The sequence below is a fragment of the Megalobrama amblycephala genome, linkage group LG5 (assembly GCF_018812025.1).
Source record: "Megalobrama amblycephala isolate DHTTF-2021 linkage group LG5, ASM1881202v1, whole genome shotgun sequence".
Lineage (NCBI taxonomy): Eukaryota > Metazoa > Chordata > Actinopteri > Cypriniformes > Xenocyprididae > Megalobrama > Megalobrama amblycephala.
This window is the reverse complement of record NC_063048.1, coordinates 17,085,583-17,106,931: the sequence shown is the minus strand read 5'-3', so window position 1 is coordinate 17,106,931 and position 21,349 is coordinate 17,085,583. Positions and strand designations below refer to the sequence as shown.

Sequence of the window (21,349 nt, the reverse complement as noted above, 5' to 3'; positions counted from 1 at the left end):
GACTGTAAATCTTGTTCTGTATTTGAAAGCAAACCGGCATTACAAATCAGTTCACAATGCTGTTCAAAATAAAATGGATGCATTTAAAGGAAAATAAATGTACATTATTATCTGCAATGAACAAATAACTCTGTGTTCACCAGCTTAAGACCTCAAGATAGAGGAGACCATGTGCCAAGCATCAAAGCAATAAGTCCACCCATGTAATATGGATGATTTGTATTACACTTTTTCAACCAATGTAAATTATTCATCTTTATGAATTATCACCCAAGTGGTACAACCATAAATCTTATAATTGTTTGCTTTGCCTTTACATGTTGCACAATCTTTCCTGTAAACAAAACAAGTAACAAAATTCACAAGTATCAAATTTTATTTATAACATACCTAAAAGGCTATTTACATTTGCATCAATTAGTAGAAACACATTTAAAAACTAAACCATCTCTTTTTTGGTGCTCAAGTCCCTCAGTGCTCCTTACTGTAAACAGCATAATTTATAATACAAAATTATTTATCCCAAATTAGATTATTTATTCCAAACATTATCCATTGATTATCTTAATTAGAAAACAGCGGGTTGCAGAGCTCTTAAGAAACAGGGAGAGCAGAAAACAAAAATGCACATTAAGTGCATTGGGAAATGAGTCCAGTCAAAGAGTTGACAATCAAAGCTTCTTCCTCCTCGTTACAGGTTTAGGAAAAATGGCATCCATCATGCGTTTGCGGCGTAGGTTCATCCTCAGTGAAGGGGTTTCCTTTTCTTCGGTTCTCTTTTCGGTTCTAGCTAACGGTTCGACTGGACTAGCGAGGGGAGAAAGAAAATCAATCTCAACAGGGGGTGGAGGTTCTGGGGCAGCTTTTGTTCTGTTAAAAGAAAAAAGAAATAGGGTATGATAATCAAACTAAGGCCAGTAAGAACATTCACACGCACTTTCAGATTAAAACAATCATTTGCCTTTTTAAAAGGTAACGTAAACGCTTTATACAGACTTAAATTGCACTGGTTGGACTAACAGATCTAGATAATGCAATTGTAGCTCGGCTTTTCCCAAGTGAATTAGTCTACAATTATGCAACAAAACATAAGCAAGGTAGTCTGTATCAATTGTTCAACTGCGGATCTTGTAGTTGTACTCATTTATACTTGGGCAGATTAAGATAGTAGCTTGACTATGCAAAAACCATGTTTATAAACTGCATTTAAATATCCTTTTTATATTACAATATCCATAGGACTACATGCAACATTGACAATTCACCTGGTTGTCCTCTTCTTTCTGGGCTTGACAACCTCAGTTTCAACAGCAACATAATCTACAGGGCCATTGTCCTACAACAAAAGACATTATAAAACTTAAATTGTGATCAAGTACAAATTAAACAATTGTTTTGGCACTCAAATTTTATAGGACACTGCTTACCTCTTTGGACTGAGAATCAGTTTCACCTCCTGAGGCTTTTGTTTGAGGTACAGGAGACAAAATTTCTGGAACTTCATTTTGTAGAGAAGTTCCTTTTCTCCTTCCTATAAAGAAAGGATTGCAGATAAATTGGATTGAAAGCACATTAAAGTGTTGAAAACTACTGCAAAAAGAGGCATTACAATATTGACTACCTCTCGTTTTTTTCAGGTCAACTATGGGAGTAACCGGATCCTCAACAGCTGAGTTTTGTTCAGATGCCTTTCTCGCTCGTGTACGTCTAGCACTTGAAAGTGACTTGCTTGCATGTTCCTGAACTTCATCGGACACCACCAATTTCGATTCTTCAATGTCTGCATTTTGAGTTTTATTCAGTGATGGAGGTGCTGCAGATCTAGTGGTTTTTCTCTTCGCACGTATAATTTCAGTTACAACGGGAACACTCTCTTCTCTGGCTTCCTTGTTATTGAGTCGCTCTACAAGGGCATCAGCCTGAAGAGTTTCAGTCTCCACTTCCAAGGGAATCAAATCTGGCCTTTCTTTGCCAAGATCCTCACCTTGATTCCAGTGCCGGCTTCTCGTAAGGCGCCTTGAAACACTCTGAAGTTGTGCATCCTCAACAACAAAGGTAGCATTGTTTGCTTTTTCTGCAGTGCTGGCCACGGTCTTCCTCCTGCTTCTTGGAGGAGTTCTAAGAGGTTGATTTAGAGTTGTGGCATCTTCTGCAGGATCCTGTTGGAAACATTCTATCGCTAGACCACGGGTAGACTTGCGAGTAACCCTACTAGGACTACTTTGTGCTTTGGCAGGCTTCTCCTCTGGGACTTCTTGATGAGTTTCTGGAACATCGATTGGTGCTTGGACTTTTCTGGTACTCTGTCTGGCTTGTGTTTCAGAGTCATCACTGGGAATAGGGTCAGAGGACAAGGCCTCATCATCAACCACTGTGCTCCTGGTTCTTCGGGATCCTTTCCTAGGTGTAGCTTTCTGTGGGGTCTTTCGTGCCGGACTTGCAAGCTTTGATATTTTCTCAGAAGGCATGTCTTGGTCATTCTCATTAGCGAGTTGCTCTGCATCTGCTTTTCTTGCGCTTCTTCTGGGTGTAACAGGAACTTGATAGTCTTGCAGCTGCTTGCCACTCCTTGTAACACGTCTTGGTGTAGAAGGTACTTGAGAATCCATTTGTTCCTCTTCAGTAAGATCCTTCTCCACATCAAGGTTGGGTACAGGGAATGTTACAGTTTTCCTTGTCCTCCGTGATGGGCTGTGCAGCACCTCCTTAACGTTCTCCAAAATTTCCTCTGTATCTTTTCCAGATCTTTCGACTTTTGTTCTTGCAGGTGACTTGGGTCTTCCTGGTGACTTTGGCCTTCCTGGTGACTTCGCCCTTGCCAATTGTTTTGTTGTGGGAAGTTCCTCAACTTCTTCAGCCAATAAGGGTGTAGTGTCTATTTGGATAGATTCAGTTATATTGTCCTTTGCAATGGCTGACACCTCTGTGTCCAATGCAGAAACTTCATTGACCTTAACTAAAAGCTCTTCTGAAGGCAAAACATTCTCTGGTGCAGAAGACTCCAATACTTCCCCATGAGGAGAGATATGTGATTCTTCCTGCACCTCAGGAGGATCAAATTCTGGCCTTTCACCATTGAAAAGACCTTTTGTTTCTTGAGAAGAAGGTTCTGCTTGTGGTGTGATCATTTGTTCCACTATCTGGAGGACCTCACCTGGTTGCTCTTCCATTTTAATGACACCAGTGACAACAGGTTCAGTGTCTAATACCAAGTCTTGTACTTCTTCCAATTTGTTGTCTAGAACTTGAACAGTATGATCCAAGACGACAACCTCAGAGTTAGCTGTAAGCTGATTATCCACATCCTGGGGCTCTTCTGGCTCATGTAGAGGTAGCAATACTGCATTGTGGTCCAACTCTGAAGTGTCAGGCAGTTCCTCCACATCTGGATCAAGCATTAGCGTGAAGCCGTCCGAGTCTTCTGGCTGTGTTCCATCTGGTGCACTGCTGAGGGTCTCTAAAGTGCCTCCATCTATATGATGCGTTTGCTGCTCATCAGCCAGCTCTACAGGCACCAGGAGAGTGGTGGATGTCTTAAGCTCTGTATAACACATAGCATCTTCCTCATCTAGATCTGCAGTGCCAAGGCCAACCATTACCACTTCACCTTCATCCTCTGGCATGTCAGTGTCTAGAACCTGCAGAACAAAAAAGCCAGAATGGGAGAATGAATCCATGTACAAAACATTCCTAGAACAAACACTAATCACACATGTCCTAACTAGGTACAACATCTTCAGTGTTAATCTGAGTTTCTCTAGAAACATGACAAGACATTCTGTAATTGTTAATCTGTAATCATTACGAGCACAAGTTATAATTGCTGCTTATATAATTACTCGCTCGTTGTGTCTACTTAACTGAATACATGATGTTAACTAACCAAATAACATGCATTATATTATAGCTGTATATTACTGCCATATGGACATTACTTTAGTGGACACCAATCTCTAGCTGATAACTGAATATTTCCTAACTGAAACAAGCATTTTCTGTAAAGCAGCTTTGAAGCAGTAAGTATTGTGAAGTTTCCATTTATCAGGTCATTTTGGTCCTATGTGCGGTTTAATATACAGCTGTGCTTTTGGAAATTGGCAGCAATAATCCGGCTACATTCAGGCCATAATGCTAAATTTGCTAAAAGTTGGAAACTTGTTGCATTTCACCTGGTTAGGACAGTTTAAGACCATGCAGTTTAAATGACTACATGAGATTTACTTTAACATCAAATAAGACTTCAATTGTACACTCACTTTCAGCTGTGCCTCAGGTGTGACCAGTGACAACACTGCATTGGCTTGATCCTGGAGGTACTGCTCATTTGATGGAAGTTCCTCCATGTAAAGGGCAGGAGAAGGCTGATGGTTACTTCTGCCATTACCCTTTACTTCTTCTATAATCTCAACCTCACTTCCTGAGTCCTCCACCTTCTCATCTTCAGAGTCCTCTTCATCCTCTGAAGATTCGGCACTGGTAAACTCATCGGTGTCATTTAAGCTAACTACAGCTATAGGAAGAATTTTGAGATTAGATTTGGATCATTACCATGTTGTTTAAAGACATTTGTTGACTAAAATGCTGAACTTGACATGTACTTACATCTAGACTCTGAGGTAGCAGAATCTGACGTCTGTGTTTTCAAATCTGCTGCATTCTCTTCAGTGGGCTGAACTTCCTTATTGTCACAAACTGGTTCACTATAGGGTGTACAAAGCCCAAACAAAAGTCATAAAAGGCAAAATGGCAAGACATGTGAAACATATGCAAAGCAGCACACCAGAAACATGATAGACAAGTCATTAACAAGTACCATTTGATAGTGGCCTCTGAGACTTCCCTAATACTGGACTGTGTCAAAGATGGAGAACGATCTGGGCCAAATAAATGCTGTTCCACAAAGGCATCCAAATCTACAAAATAAATCTGTTTTAGACATTCATTTCCTACCAGTTATTGTTCTCTTATATAATAAAAAACAGGAAAGTTACAGTACCATTTCAAAAGTTTGGAGTTGGTATATATTTTTAAAAGTTTTTGAAAAAAAGTCTCTTATGCTCACCAATGCTGCATTTATTTGTTTAAAAATACAGTAAAAGCAGGAATATTGTGAAATATTACAATTTAAAATGTGTTTTAAAATATATTAAAGCAGAAAACGGGTAATTTATTCATGTGATGGCAAAGCAGAATTTTCAGCAGCTCAAGTAATCTCTCTTGAGAAAATCAATGTTGAAATTAACTTTTTTTTTGATGTGGAAACTTTAATTTTTTTTAGGATTCTTTGATGAATATAAAGTTTAAAAGAACAGAAACATTTACCTTATAAATGTCTTTGTCACCTTTGATAAAATGTAATAAAAACATACTGACCCCAAGCTTTTGAACAGTATTGTATGTTAAGGAATAAATAAATTAAAAAAAAAACACCTGAGGTTTCCATAGATTCCCCTTCACATTCTTCTTTGATCTCAGGTTCACTAGTCATTTGTTCATGGTTCACCAACTCAACCACTGGAATCTTAGACTCAGAGGCCTCACAGACCAGTTCTTCTGGTACTGCCTCTGATACCTTGGTGACAGCGGATTCACCAATAGTGTCATAAGCAGCATTTTCTTCCATGGATTTGTTTACAGGCTCTAAAGTAGGAGGAACACTGAGAGCTTCAACAAAAAATGAAGATGTGTTCAATGATTCTTCAGCTTCTGTTGGTTCCTGGATCTCTGGATGCTCTAAAATGTCAGTCAAAGGTTCTAAGCTTGGTTCCTGAACTGAAAGAACAAGCTCTGGTTCCATAACCATATCCAGTTTGAGAACCTGAGCCCCTGAAGTTTCCTTAAGCTGCTCCTCAGTTACTTCCCTCACAAGATCATTCTCAATATTAACATGCCCCTCAATCTCCTCACTCTCATTATGGGCTTCCTGTGTTTCTGAAGGACGTTCTCCATTGGACAAGTCTTCCGCTGCATCATTTTCCTGAGCTATATTTAGCTCTTTCTCAGGCAGCCTTTCTTCAGGTAATTCTGAAGTTGTTTTCTCTTCTACAGGAGGCATATGTTCCTCTGAAGTGTTTGGAAGTCTTACAGTCACCTCCCGATCCATGCTGTTGTTGGCTTGATGTTCTTTCAGTGTTGCCATAAGATCCTCAGGAGCAGGAGCATCATGGAACTCAAGAGTGGTATCGGACTGTTCGGATACGAGACTTGCTTCTTGCCCCAGACTAGGCCGTCGCACAAGAGTGGGAAGCACTTGTGCGGACTCTGTCAAAGAGATCCCTGCAGCAGAGTTGCCACTCTCAGATTCTACATCAGGATTCTCTTTCTCTTCAGGAGAAGGCATATACGTCCTCTTTACATCTGCTTCTTCCTCTTCAGCATCTGAATGTTCACTCCAGGCCTCAATAATTGCTTTTGGAGGAGGGGAAGGTCTCTTAGGTGTATTGAGCTTCCTGTTAATCGTAATCTGTAAAGAACCACAATATTACTACTGCAAAAATCTAAGATTCTGTCTTTTTCCTATTACAGCTCATCTTAACATTTGATTTTAGATATAGAAAAGGCATTACCCCATTGTTCCAGTGGACAGAGCCCTTGGGAGCTTCTGGAGAATCAGCCTCCTCTATAAAGGTAATACGGCTCTCTTTGGGGCGGAGAGGAGGAGTGATTGATCTGCCTGGGGAGGCAGAAGGGGTGGCCACAGGAGTGGGACGCAAACTGCTCCTCAGAATAGACTGTGGAGTGAAGGCTGAGAAAACAGGGCCTGATGCCAAGGCTCGAGCTCTCTAAAATCAAAGAGTTTATAATTAGGTGGGCAATTTCTTAAAACATGTTAAGTACATAAGGGACTTTTAATCTGAAGTGTCAAAGGTTTTGTGCAGTTTTAAAACCATAGGGTCTCACCTTCACCACTTGTGGAGTTTGCAGTAAACTGAGCTCAGGAGCCTTGCTTGCACTCTTTGGGCCAGCCCACGAGGTAATGGACCTTGTAGGAGTGCCAGGCAAATTTGAGCTCTCTGGAGAATTCTGGGAAGATGGCTGCACAACCAAATCCAGAAGCCTGGTGACAAAGAAAAGGAAATGTTACCATCCACCTTATTTTGTGCGAGACTTCCAATTCATTAGCCACTATAGGTAAATAACTAGAAGAATAACAAAAGTACAGTAAGCGGTAAAACTATTTGCACTACAAGCTAATGTGTTGATGATGATAATGAAGATGAATTACAATTAACTGGAAGCAAATGGAACTGGAAGCCTTTGAACATTCAAGTTACAAACGGCCTTGTCCGCTCCTACATTAAAAATAAGTTGGATAGTGTCTTTTGAGTTGTAAATTTATCAAAAGCAACTTACAACACACTAAAAACCAGTCTTTGACTGTTTTACCTTGACATTCTCTTGTTTAGCATGTTGATGGGAGTTCCTACAAAAGCCTCAGGTAGATTTGGAGAGGAAAGGTGTAGGCTAGGCACTTGCTTCTCTGACTCTTTGGGGCTGAACAGGAAATCCAACAAAACATTCAGTGCAAAACAGGGTTTAAAGAGAAAACATTTCATAGCTTATAAACAGAAAATGAAGGCTGGGAAAAACTATTTAGTAAGATACCTTTTGAAAGGAGATGACTCGGGAGTGGTGTTCTTGCCAACCCACACTTCCTTGATCTTTGAAAGGACATTATTGATAAAGGCTGCTCTGGTCATCACATTTTCAGTGGCTGAACGTTTAGCAACAGTCGACAGAGGCTGTGGTCTTTTAACTAGGGGTGAGAGAAGAGAAGAGCAGATTTAAGGTCAACTGCTAATAACTTCTGTCAAGTTCTAACATTTGCTTCCCAGTGAGTATGTCTATCATCGATACCTTCTCTGTGAATCGTAGCAGGGTGTTGGTATGGTTTTGCTCGTTCAATGGCTAATTTCCGTTGAACCCGAGGAAGAACCTTCCCATACTGATTGAGAATGGAATTCCTTGTGTTTGACCTTTCCTTCATTTTAGGATCCCGATCAGCCTGAATTAAAAAGAAAAATAGCATGAATTCCTTTAAAAAAAAAAAAAAAAAAAAAAAAAAAAAATATATATATATATATATATATATATATATATATATATATATATATATATATATATATATATATATATATATATATATATATATATAACTGATGAAAATTAAACCAGAAGTAGACTATAATATGAAATTGAACATACTGCTAGGTTCATTTTGAGGGTCTGGTTGAGTTGAAGGGCAGGCACATAATTTGCCTGCTGGAGGTAGTGGACCATGAGCAGCTCCCGATTCTGGAAACCTCCGGTGGTTTGAAGGAACCGCTCCAAACACTCCTACACATTTGAATCAAAGTTTAAACAAGAAGAAAAGTCTCATGCTCTTTATACATCAAATACAGTAAATACTGTGAAATATTATTACAATTTAAAATAACTTTATAACACGCAGCACACTGTCATATGGAAGTAAACAGAAGACATTAAAGTAAGCGGTTACACGTTTATTTATAGTGTGCCACGGAAGCTAGCCAATTTATGTGCAGGCAATATAAAAAACAGAATTCTTAAACGTTTATGATACAAGCCTACATGTTTTGCTTGTATATGTCACTGTAATACCCAAATCAGGATTGAAAAGATCAGATTCCATGTGGATTTTACCGTTCACACTGTCATGACAAAAAAAGATCTGTCACATATGGAAAAAACCCGTATTTGGGCCACATTTACCGGCAGTCTGAACGTAGCCTAAAGTCTTTACTGTCACTTTTGATCAAGTTTGTGTCCTTGCTAAATAAAATATTTATTTTGCATTTTAACAGCCAATAAATATTATGTGTTGTAAAGATTTATACACACCTGTTCTCCAAGTCCAAGGGGCAGCTTAAGCAGCTCTTTCATCAGTCCAAGCTCCTGACAGGTCTCAAAGAGAAACCTCATCATCTCCTCCATGTTCAATTTATTACAGTGCTGCCTTAGCAAAGCCCAGGCCTCTACAATACACCTGGCCAGCCCAAAACAAACCAAAAGTAAGAGTCAAGTAACTACAAATAAACATAAGCTGACATATTAATTACATGGTACACTACATACATACATACATACCTGTTATGAAGCAGGACAGAGAGGCACAGCTTGGCTTGGCTGGTAGTGCACATGGGAGGCTTCATCACATGCAGGTAACGCAGGGCGATGCTGTGTTTCTGCTGGCACATCAAAGCCTGCAGGACACGCTCATGCTGCCAGCTCCACAGAGAGTGACTTGTGGCTGGGTGCAACAGCAGCTCCAGAGAACTCTGGGGGAGATGAAAACCATTCAATACAAATTATTTATGAAGTATCATGTTGTACCTCTGGTATTCACACAAAATACACTAGGAGTAGTGTTTAAACTTATATAGTTCCCATATCTGGAAGTAGACAACTTTTAAACACCATAACCATTCACAAAGTTCACACCATTTATAAATCAAGCAACAAATCAAAGTTTCTTTTAAAAATACTACTATAAGAGCATAAATGACAAAGAAGCTTAACATTAATTTTTATACCTCATGATCATGATGATCTAGCAACCATAGGCCTTGTACCAGTTTCACTAACCCAATGGGAATGGCGAACGCTGTGGGAAAAGACTCCACTGATGCCCCACTTTTATTGGGAAATGAGTACATCACATCCAGTAGCAAGTAAATAACCTAAGAGTCTGAGTCAAGGAATAATCTTTACTCTCCAGCAGCAAAAAGCACAATATTTATGGCAAAGGCTTGTACTAAAGAAACTAAAGAAGTACTAAATGTACTAAATGTAAGATGTACTAAAGAAACCCCAAAAGGATACAATAGCATGTTTGGCGGATTCTTCAATGTTTTCCAGGAGGTAAATATCCAGCAAGGCCTATACCAGGGACAGAGTTAAAAAAGAAAAAGAAAAAAAAACAAACAGAAAATTAAGCACAGCTGAGCATAATGTTGTTTAAACATGTTTAAGTCTTAACTTACATGAAGTGATGGGGGAGGATACTGTCCTGTTCCACCCTCATCCCTTTTCCAAAGTTCAGTAAGGCGTTCCCCACACTGACTCACCAGCCCATCAATCAAGAGGCAGTCTGCACACCACTTGTCCCTATTGGAAGAAAAAGATTTTTTTTTTATGCCTTATTACACAGATAAAATGTGACTTAAAGAGTAAGGATGATTACATTATATTATAATTATCATAATAAATAGACAAATAAAAAGCAAAATAAATAAAAGCCCAATGGTGCTTTAGCAACTTACTTGGCCAGTCTCCGCAGCTCCTCCCTCTGGCCAGTGTAGTAATTCTTTATAATAGAATGACTGTAAAAGGGCCTTGATATCTGCAGCACATCTTCATCATCTGTTGATAGAAGAACACTGAATTCAGCATATGCAATGAACAGATTTGTTTAAAAATCACAGAGAGTCAAAGTAAAGCTAAGTAAAACACAGTCATACCAAAGCCCTCTGGAAGGAGACCAGTCCGGCAGAACCACAAAACCACTTGAGCATACTGGGAGATCAAGCTAGACACCATGCATTTGTTCATGAGTCCAATCAACCCTGCAGGTAACCAAAAATAGTCAGTCATTCTAGTGATTTTCGACTTCACATATACAAGTGTGATTCTGAATATACTCAGACACCTTTCTGTGTGAGCTCCTGGGCCTCATTTAGCAAACAGTGGAAAATGGTGCTGAGGTTTGCCAGCAAGCGCTGACTGTGCTGTAGCAGCTGCAGTGTCTGGGGATCTGTGAAGTTTGCTGAGCTGTCAAAGAGCGGAGCACCTGGATGCATAGAAAGCACATGATCAGATTAAATTTGCATACAACCATATTGAGAGAAATGTGTAGGAAACTCACATATTTCATCCAATTCTTCTTTGGTGTGCACAACCTTATTCCAGGCCCACTCCAGTATATAGCGCAGATTTACTGCAGATCCTGGTTGCTCTGAAAGAAAGAAAGTAAGACTTATCCAGCAAGGATGCATTATAATGATCACAAATGATGTTTATAACTAAAAGATTTCTATTTCAAATAAATGCTGTTAAAAATTCTCTATTCAAAGAATCACAAAAATATTACACAGCACAACAATTTAACTTTAATAATATTAAGAAATGTTTGAGCACCAAAACAGCATATTAGAATGATTTCTGAAGGATCATGTAACACTTAAGACTGGAGTAATGATGCTGAAAATTCAGCTTTGCCATCACACAAATTAAATATTTAAATAAAGTAGCTTTTAATCATAATAATATTTCAAATAAATAAATGCATTCTTTGTGAGCATATTAAACTTTTCAAAAACACCTTACCGACCTCAAGCTTTCAAACTGCAGTGTAACTTTTTAGTGATGAAACAAGTTTTTATAGATTACGAAAGCATTACTTCTCCCATCCTCACCTTCAGTGGTCCACTGTTTAATACAGCCAGTGATGAGTCCCAATGAGCTTGTCTCCACAGCAGTGCACAAGATGGCATCAAGCTGCTCTTCCTGAAATCAAATCACATGGTATTCAATGAAAAACATGCATCGCAGCTACAGATAAACATTTGGATACCATGTGGGTGAAATCTATTTAGCTAAAAAGCAGACAAATTAACTAGTGTGTAGTTATTCCTGAAATATGTTAAATAAATGTTGCATTACCTGTGAGAGGCTGGAGGGCTGGACATCAGCCAGACGAGAAGAGAGGAGGCCAGACATGAGACAGCGCGAGTATCCATTAGAAATGCTGTCACCCAAACTTGGTGCCACCTTCTTCAAGTAGCTAAGGGTCTGAGAGTAAACAGTAACAGTTTAATGGACCAGATTAATAAAGACACAGCATAGCATAGTAGACGGGGTCAAAAATCGAACCTCTTTCTGATAGCCAGAGCAAGTAAAGTGCACAATTCCAGCATTAAGCAAACAACTTCCATCTGGATAGAACAGAAAAAATATACAGGTTAATAAATATTTAATGAAGCCCAAAACACAGCCATTATACATGCAATAAATGTAGATAAAATAAACATGTCTTGCCAAAGTTGTAGGTGGTGGGATTGAAGAACTGTTCCGGTGGAGGGCAGGTGTAGGGCAGACCCCTGCTTAGACTGCGCTCATGAATCAGGACATCCAACAGAGTACAGGGAGCTGTCGTCTCGATCACAGAGTCAAGAGACCACACTGCCAGATATGGACAGTTCCGTAAAGATTCTCCCGCTCTGGACAGGTAAAGAAAAAAGGACTTTAATGCAAGCTGCCTTCATTAACATGCGCCAATTTGGAAGGACTTGAGTTGCAACATGTCTGACTTCATTTACACTTAACTTTTACTCTAAGCATACTCACCTCAATGAATCTGGCATCTGAGCATGATACCATCTGTTAATGTCAAAAACACCTATGAAGGTCGATGGCTGGCCTTGTCCATACGATTTAACTTGCCAGCTGAAAACTGAGACACTTGTGTCAGGAGATGCCACTAAAGAGAGAAAAACAAACGTTACAGAAAGTATGTCAATCAATCACTCTGCAAAGTATTTGGCTTTGGTCATGCAAAAATACCTTCATTCATGCTGTCGTCCCGATCAGGGTGGTGGCGAAACTTTTCTATGGTCTGACAGCTGATCAAACGGGTATTGGTGGCCTGAGCTCTCATGGGAAACGCTGTACCGTTCAAGTCCTGACTGTAACGCTCCTCACAATACTCCAGACCCTGAGCGTCAAACATCACATACAGAATGAATCATTTTTTTTGCAACAACATTGTATAGTGATGTAAAGACTGTGCAACATTCCAATAAATCTATGAGAATGTAGAACCCTGCACAGCTCTCTACCTCATAAATAATTTTCCCTGAAGCCAAGCACTTTCTCTCTCCAAATGCCAGTTGTAACAAATGGAGGCTGACCACATCCCCCTCCCTGCAAAGACAAAATAAACCAAAATAAAATCAGTACAAAAGCAGATAAAGTCAAATCATTCAGATGATTATGTTGATATGAGCGCATTAAACGGAAAACTTACTGATCCTGTGCAGACTGCACTGCCCACAAATAGCAGCAGTTCCGAGGGTCATTTTCTGGCTCCTGGAAGGTAAATGCATAGACAGGAACTCTGCCACCCTCTAGCTGGGAGTGATATCTGGAGAGCAAGAGGATATGTTCAGAAACAAATTCACTGGTGCAGTAATACATTAAAGTTGGGATAAAACAGATAGTGGCAGACCTTTTCCTTCACTATCATGAAGAACATCCAAGTGAAATGGATTACTGAAAGCAAATTTCATGTAGTGGGTGACTGATATCGATTTTTTTGATGGCCGATGCCAATATGATGATGCACAAAGCACACCTGTTATATGCAGTCTGCAAATGCACACTTCAGAAGATCTCACAGCTGGATTCGACTAAGTCTGCAAGGTTTGTGAAATTAAATGTTTATTTGATATTCGAAGATTTGTTTAAATGATATAAATGTGTATTTGTTCAATGTTTGCCTTTCTATTACTTAAAGCAAAGCAAAAATACTTCTTTTTGTATAATGTTTACTTTCTTTGTTTAATACTTCTATCTAATAACATATTAGACATAACTGTTAAACAGGGACCATAAACAAATGAAGTAGGAGAATGCTAGCAAGCGTTCTCAGTGCCATCAATATATAAGTCCCACTTCCGACACATTGGCCAAACAGAAAACCTTATCAATTGTTGCCGATATTTCAGCCTTTGCGATATATTGGTCGACCACTAATTTCATACCTACTTTAATGTTACAAAACGGGCAAAACCAAAGGTCAAGTCAAGCTTATTTTAAGTTTTTCACTCACTCTTTTTTGAGGGTCTTCAAGTTCCAGAGTTGCAGGCTGCCATCGGAGAAGCCGACAGCAAGCTGGTTGGTGCGTTGGATGTACTGCATGGCTGTTGCTCCAGTACCTGTGGGGCTGCTGAGCTGCAGACATAGGTGTCTACCCTGCTGCGTCACACCCTCCCGTAACCGAGGGATCTCAGACGGAGACTTATTGACCACCTCCAGATCTATAGCCAAAAAAAAAAAAAGAAAGAATGAAAAGGGTTTGAGATTCATCCTCAGTCTTACTACTACTAAACTAAAAATCACTATGATAGTTTTTGACTGTTCATATGAAAGGGCAATAAAAAAAAAAATAATAATTCCAACCTGAAGCCTCCAGTTCACTCTGACTACAGGACAGGTCATCCAGACAGAGATCAACCAGCAGAACGTGACCGATGTCCGTTACCACTGCAGCCACACCGAAGAACCAGCGCAAACTCTGATGTAGATGCTGTGTGCTAGCACTGGCCCCTCCGTAGCTAACCAGTGGCTCAATGGCTGTGATCTGTGGAAGAAGCAGATGTTCTTTTTAAAAATCACATGATCCTTCACAGTAGGGAATTCAACATTTCTGCCACTGTCGCCAAAGCAACATTTTCGTTCAGTTAAACTTGATGTGCTAAAATAACTAAAACTGAAGTAAAAACTATTTAGAAATATATATATATATATAAAAAAAAGGGAGGACAAAAACACAATGTTACTATAACTAGAAAAAACATAAAAAGTTACTATAATTTAAAAAAAAGGGGAAATATAAAAATACTAATATAGATACTCATAACACTGCACTCACTCTGCCTGGGATGACCACAGCCTTGACAACACGGGAGATACCAAGATCATACAGACACAACATACTGCCCTCTGCTTCCTCCAAACCAATGAGCAGCCCTGTTCGCTTCAGCCAACAGAAGTCCCGCACAGACAACACCGTGGGTTGGTGCTCGGACACCCCGCTGAAGCGGTAAGCAGAGAAACGCTCTCCAGAAATGGCATGGACGACCTCCAATTGAGGCCCGCAGGCAAGCCAGGCCAGTCCACTCTTCCCTGCACACAAGAAATAAGAGACGTCAGTGAAAGATAAAAGGAAAATTTAAAACATCTAATATTAAATTAATACTAAATTGAATTATACTTTAGGATAATGTAATTAATAATTCCATTATTAGTTAAATCATCCCAAACATGGAATGGATTCATACTTGTGATCATCAAGGCATAGTGTAAAAACAACACTCACCAACAGTAAATCTCCCATGCAGCACAGAGTCGAGCGTAACTTCATCCTCCCCCAGTGCGTCTATCGTTACATCTGGGAAGCGCAGCAAGCTGCTGGTGACTTGGGCTGCCAGGTCACGCATGCTTACTGAAGAAAGAACACATGCTAAAAATCAATCTGTCTGCCCTGAAACATCAGGCATACAATATCATTCAATAGATCCCCACATACACAACAGCAGTTGTCAGCTCTATTGGGGCCTCCACTGGAGCAGTTGCCACATGTGTCGTGACACTTATGTTTCCTCCAAACATACAATAAAATCATCAACTGGTGGGTCTGTACAGATGAGCTTATGGTCAGTGACCCAGAGGGAGAAAAACACTGCTAAAATGTAAAAATAAAACGCAACTAACTAGGGCTGGCCCCTAATAGTCGACTAAAACGTTAGTACTACTAAACGTTAGTATCTGTTAACATTAGTTAATGCACTGTGAACATGAACAAACAATGAATAACTGTATTTTTATTAAATAACTAGCATAATTAATAAAAAATAAATTAATAAATACTGTAACAACAAATGTATTGCTCACTGTTTGCTCATGTTAGATAATACATTGACTAATGTCATCAAATAAGACCTTATTCTAAAGCGTTACCGAAGAGGTTTAGTCAACCAAAAATGTATTAGTAGTCAGTTAGTCGCCAAAAAAAAAAAAAAAAAAAAATCCATGTGGTTAAATCACGCAGTCCGTTTGCAGGAAATCCAAATGTTCGATCTCAATCCATCCATCGATCTCAAATATGGCTTATCATTTGAAACATGTAAGTAGCATCTTTACATGGCCGCTTGCTCTGTTAGCCTAGATAAATGTGCACTATCAATCGGCACATATCCAAGTGTTTGTGCGGAGTGTGGAAGCTAAAGTATTAGCGTGCCTATTGTCACTAATATGACTAACAATTATTATGATTATTATTAGGGCTGGGTATCGAATTCTATTTTTTTTTTTAGGTACCGACCGAATTACTTCGATACTATCGAGTATCGAAAATGGTACCAAATTTCAATTACTCCAAACGGAGCAGGGGAGAGTGGGCGGAGAAATGCTGTCGCTGTCTTGTTGAGCAATGTAATAACGTTGCGCTACATTGTTATTTATATCTAAATATATAAAACTATGTGCGCGAGAGAGACCCTGAGTACGAGTGAATCGACGGTTTCACTTTCAGTTTATCTCCGAAAAGGACGGGTGAGTATATGAGCCTCTTATGCATCCACTGTGGAGGGGAAAAAAAGAACTCTACACTGAAGAAAAAACATTTGGATTTTTTTTTTTTTTTTTTTTTAAAAAGAGAAGTATTATTTTTCCTATTTTTTAACCAAAATAGTGAGCACTAAACACGTCTCTGTTTCATTCATACTGGAAGCCGGAGGGCACCCTCACGCATAAACACCAAATATGCCCCACAGAAGTAATAGAACTTATGTGGGCAAAAAAAAAAAAGGCATGAAGCTTTGTATTTCTTTCTTTCTTCTGCTGAATACAAAAGAAGATATTTTTTAAAAATTTCAGTAAGCAAACAGTTGATGGGCCCCAATGACTTGCATATAATTTTCTTCCACAAACAAAACTATAATCAAGGTAAAAGAACATAAATACTCTACATTAATAATTACAGGTCTGGGGCCTCATTCATAAAACTCTGCGTAGATTTCATCCTAAAAGTGTACGTACCTAAATTTTGCGTACACACAAAAAAATTCAGATTTATAAAACCATGCGTAAGCCAGAACCTGCGCACAAATCCATTTATAAATCCCAGTCAGTGGAAGATTGTGAGTATGTGCATCTCCACACTGTCTCCTGCCCGAAATCACCATATATGGAGCATACGACGCCTAGTGTTACTATGCATAACCTCATCTGCATCTCATTTCCATGCATGTTCCCATCCACGTGACACCGTGGTTAACACCGTCAAAGGTATAAGACATTGGAAAATATTAGATACGGACTATAAATGCCATTTGTTCAATACACTACATTGATAAAAAAAATGATCCAATATCCTCTTTATATTTCAGAATAAATATATCAAAATATCCATAAAAACAAAATTGTATAAAATGCTTCAGATAAAGGTTTTAGAATAGAGTCGATTCATTCATTTCTACCGGCCAAATAGTATTTTAATTGTTTTAAACAATTCAAATCAAATTTATGCAGTTTTACTGATAAGGTGAACATATCTTTTAGGATGTGTATAGGCTATTTTTAGTGGAAACAGATCGGCCTACTTATTTATTGCAGTGTAAATACAATTGTTTATCTCGGCGCGTCACTGACAAAGTATTTTAAAAAGAAAACGTGCAAATCTTACGGTTTTCCTGAAATTATATCCTTCAAATACAATAGTAATTGTTTGAAGATCCTTCACACGACATCAGCACCTCCTGCAGCTGTGGTTGTACAGTAAGATATTATCATTGGACCTATTCAAACTGGACAACAGACCATTCTACCACCGAATCCAGCCGCGTCTTCCATAATATCCAAGTTAAGTGTGCATCACTGATCATCGTTCTTGCTAAAATTTTTGTAGTTTAAAGAGGAATTATTATGCTCCTAACGCTCCTCGCTGTCATTAAAGCAGCGCGTAACAGGAAAAGTGATCGAAAGTAGCACATCTATCTAAATTCATATAATTTTTGTTTCTCCGTAATGACTGCGTAATGTAATTTCAATGTAATTTCAGTGCTTATCGCCAATAGTGAATATCAAAATGAAAACGTGAGTTTCCATGCGAGTTTAAATCATTCTTTTATTTATAGTGCTTCCCACACATAGACTTTACTTGGGCGGGCCACCCACGTATAATAACGGCTGCCCAAGTATATTTGGAGACACATTTTTGCTTTTATTATTTTTATCCTCTCATACTTTTATATCCGCGCAAGATAATGAAACCATCCGCGATCGATAAACTAGTCGTTTCATACCTGCTCGTTACGTGTGCATCAGAACTGTTTATTCCCGCTGACATTCCCACGGACGCTGCATTTTGCAATGTCACTAGGCGGCGCTGTTGCGCGTTCTACAAGCTCGCGCAACAGCGCTTCAGTCTGCTTCAAAGTGATTCTCAATCAATGAAAAGCGCAGATTTATGCCAAGCGATTGCTAATGAACTCAAGTTGAATTATTACAATGTATACTTTATGGCCTTTATATAAAATGTTTTAGACGATTGTAAGAATAACAAGGATCAGCCTGCAATAGTACAGATATTTCAAAATAACTGTACCTGTGTATTTCGGGCTTGTTTATAATTAAAAGTCACACGCTAGGTTTATTCTTTTTCTTTTGGGCATTATTGGTATTTTGGTTACACAATAAATTGTATTTAATTTGATTTCCATTTAATTCATAGTAAATTACTGTAGTGCCCCCCCCACAGGAAGAAAAGACTAAGAACATTATCCAGTTTTAATATCGACGGCGATACATATCGATATTGAACGCGATATTGCGTGGCTTATCAGTGATCTATGGCTCTGTCTATTAAATGCCGCTCCATTTGAAAGCAGGTGATGGCGATTTAGCGGTAATCAGGGAACCGGCTTTACTGAAGAAATGCGCGTGACAAAAGCATTCGATACATCGCCCAGCCCTATTTCAAACCTGTGGGAAGCATTGATTTATTTCAACTGTTACTGTGAACATGCACTGTATTTATGATTATGACTCATAATTAGGATTTAAAGTGGTTTTCCTTCATCTGCCGTCAGTCCCTCAGCTCACCATCGGTGTCGCCAAACTGCTCTGTCTCCAAAATGGAGGTGGGCAAATTTTCCCATCACGTTTGTTTTTATAAATCACAACTTATGCGTAGAAACTGGCGTACACACTTTCAGGGCCTGTTTTATGCGTACGCAACGGTTATAAATGAGGCCCGAGGCTCTTAAGGATAAACATGGTTGTACCAACCAAAATGAATTATGTGCAGTGAATTTTTCACGATACGTTTGGACAATAAAGAGTAAATACTTTTAAAGTTTATAGTAATAATACTCACACATGTTTGGATTTAAAGACTTATTTTGAAATAAACAATGTGTGTTTATAGTCATTTAGCTCATGTTTTACACAGTTAAAAAGTAAAATTGCTAGATGATATTCTAATTAAACTGCTATTAATTGCAATAAAACTCTGAAAACATGTAATTATTAGGACAGGTGCTTGATCATCCACCACATGTAGACCACCAGGATGATTACATAACCTTTATGTTTACCAGCTTTAAGATATGTAGCACAGCCATGATAACACTATCTCGAAAAAACACACATAATATGACTAATAAGCTTAGCTGAAAGTCTGAATTACATGACTATGTCTACTAGAGACTAGGAAAAGATATTCCACAAGGACAGCTATTTTACTGTAGTGAAATAGCTTGGGGATCCTTAAAAACATTTCAAAACATTAAAAGAACATATGATGGTGATCTGACTGAAGATGTTATATATATAAAAAAATGAAATAACGTTTGCAATGGGAGTATTAACAAGTTCTGCTGGAGTCCATGGGTTGGCTTACAGTCTGGGTCTGTAAAAGTTAAAAATCCTTGGCTCATGCGCCCCCTGGAAAAGGATGGTCATCTTATGAAAACAGACGCAGCCTATAGGACTCATCCATGTGCCCGCGCAGGCTACATGTCCCACCCATGCGTGAGATTCACATGGCGAAGCCGCAACCTGAAATCCAGTTTTATTCATTACTTATTCAGAATAAAAGTCAAAACTAGGCCAAATACACTAAAACAGGAGTCGGCGGCAATTTCTGTTTCTTAATATTATGAAAAACCTGCCGTTATGCTTTGTCATTACGTGGACTGTCACTTTAAAATCTTAGCAAGACAACTCATCAAAGTGCATTCAAATACATTCAAATTATAGCTGACAAATACCGCTGTCTTCCCCAGGCAAAATACAAGCGTCCATTCAGTACTGTCCCTTGTATAGTTTACATAAAACATTCATTTTTTATGGTCTATAACATAGCTTTGCTAGAAAGTTTCTGTTCTGTCAACTACAGCACGTCAGTAGCACCGCTAGCAACCAAACGGTTCTGTTAATAGCAACACATAATACATATAAAAACAAACAAGAGACTCAAATTACAAGGACGACAGGACATTAACTGATTTAAAAAGCTTAATGCAATGTGTAATGAAACATACGTCTCGTAAATAGCCGTGTTGATGCGTGAGTTGAGCCCACGCAGGCTGTTACCATGAGCCCTTCAGATTAGCCGCACAGGCTAACGGCAGCTAACGGTCACAACACGAGACCAACTCGGAACCGCTTTTAACACTAAAGAAACCACTTAAATGAGGGTTAAATCGCATTGAGCCGCAGAAACACGTACAATGCTACAGAATATCCTAATATGACACAGACAGCTGAAAATGATCACAGACAACAGCGTTGTACCTGCGTGCTGATGACGGCCCTCAAGAAAACTGCATATACTTCAAACACGACTTTCGTGGCAACTCTTTTCCGGTCATAATCCGGACTCAGTTCGTACGGATAAAATCTCGTAGTCTAGTTGTGTTAAACTTTAAAGCAGTAGCAAAGAGAAAACTTAAATTCCAGTGACTTCAGTGTAAAACGTTATAACTGCCGACTACTGCTGCTTGAACGCAGGCGCCATTTCCATAGCGCTGCAGAACGACTACTGCGCATTCATCTGCTTCAGCCAAATCCCGCGCCATAAATAGTATCGCGAGATTTTAAGGAGCTGCCCTTGACCAGGGAAAATACAGGGGTTTTCATATTCTGTCCTTGACTGCACGTTTGTTGTTGAAGTCACTTTTTAAAAGGCGTGAGTGCATCTTTCATAATCATCAGAACCATAGCTGTACAAATAATAACATTTTCGATGTGATTTTGTTTTGTTTTGCTTTGTTTTTCCTAATATTAAACCCATTGCTTCCACTCATAAATTCAATAATTTGTTGAGTAAATATCTTTATACAAATAAATACTAACACTTATAATAATAATAATAATGATAATAATAATAATAATACAAATCCATGTACCTCAAAAAGACATAAAACAGTAGGCTACATCAAATAGTTTTATATCATATAATCTTTACTTGGTGATTTCAATGATAAGTTTTTCTCAATTCCTAAGTTTTTTGTGAAAATATTCATATCTTGTGCTTGTAATGGTA

At 38.8% G+C, this 21,349-nt stretch overlaps 1 protein-coding gene across 1 annotated transcript; it reads right to left on the bottom strand.

The window, feature by feature from the left end:
- Positions 1–358: 358 nt before the first annotated feature.
- ahctf1 (AT hook containing transcription factor 1) lies at positions 359–20,861 on the bottom strand. Its single transcript, XM_048190895.1, has 36 exons — positions 20,599–20,861; positions 15,119–15,244; positions 14,672–14,925; positions 14,200–14,380; positions 13,850–14,057; positions 13,046–13,162; positions 12,858–12,942; positions 12,583–12,733; positions 12,367–12,499; positions 12,058–12,239; positions 11,893–11,954; positions 11,683–11,811; positions 11,436–11,526; positions 10,886–10,975; positions 10,670–10,810; positions 10,482–10,586; positions 10,284–10,383; positions 10,005–10,128; positions 9,844–9,900; positions 9,555–9,701; positions 9,109–9,299; positions 8,863–9,007; positions 8,206–8,337; positions 7,858–8,005; positions 7,606–7,756; positions 7,387–7,494; positions 6,901–7,057; positions 6,567–6,782; positions 5,431–6,463; positions 4,814–4,913; positions 4,603–4,700; positions 4,257–4,510; positions 1,622–3,638; positions 1,428–1,531; positions 1,266–1,336; positions 359–870 (listed from the first exon to the last, which is right to left on the bottom strand). Exons 2-36 carry the CDS (start codon positions 15,237–15,239, stop codon positions 672–674), a joined length of 7,602 nt encoding a protein of 2,533 aa, XP_048046852.1. The 5' UTR covers positions 15,240–15,244; positions 20,599–20,861; the 3' UTR covers positions 359–671.
- Between the last annotated feature and the right edge of the window lie 488 nt (positions 20,862–21,349).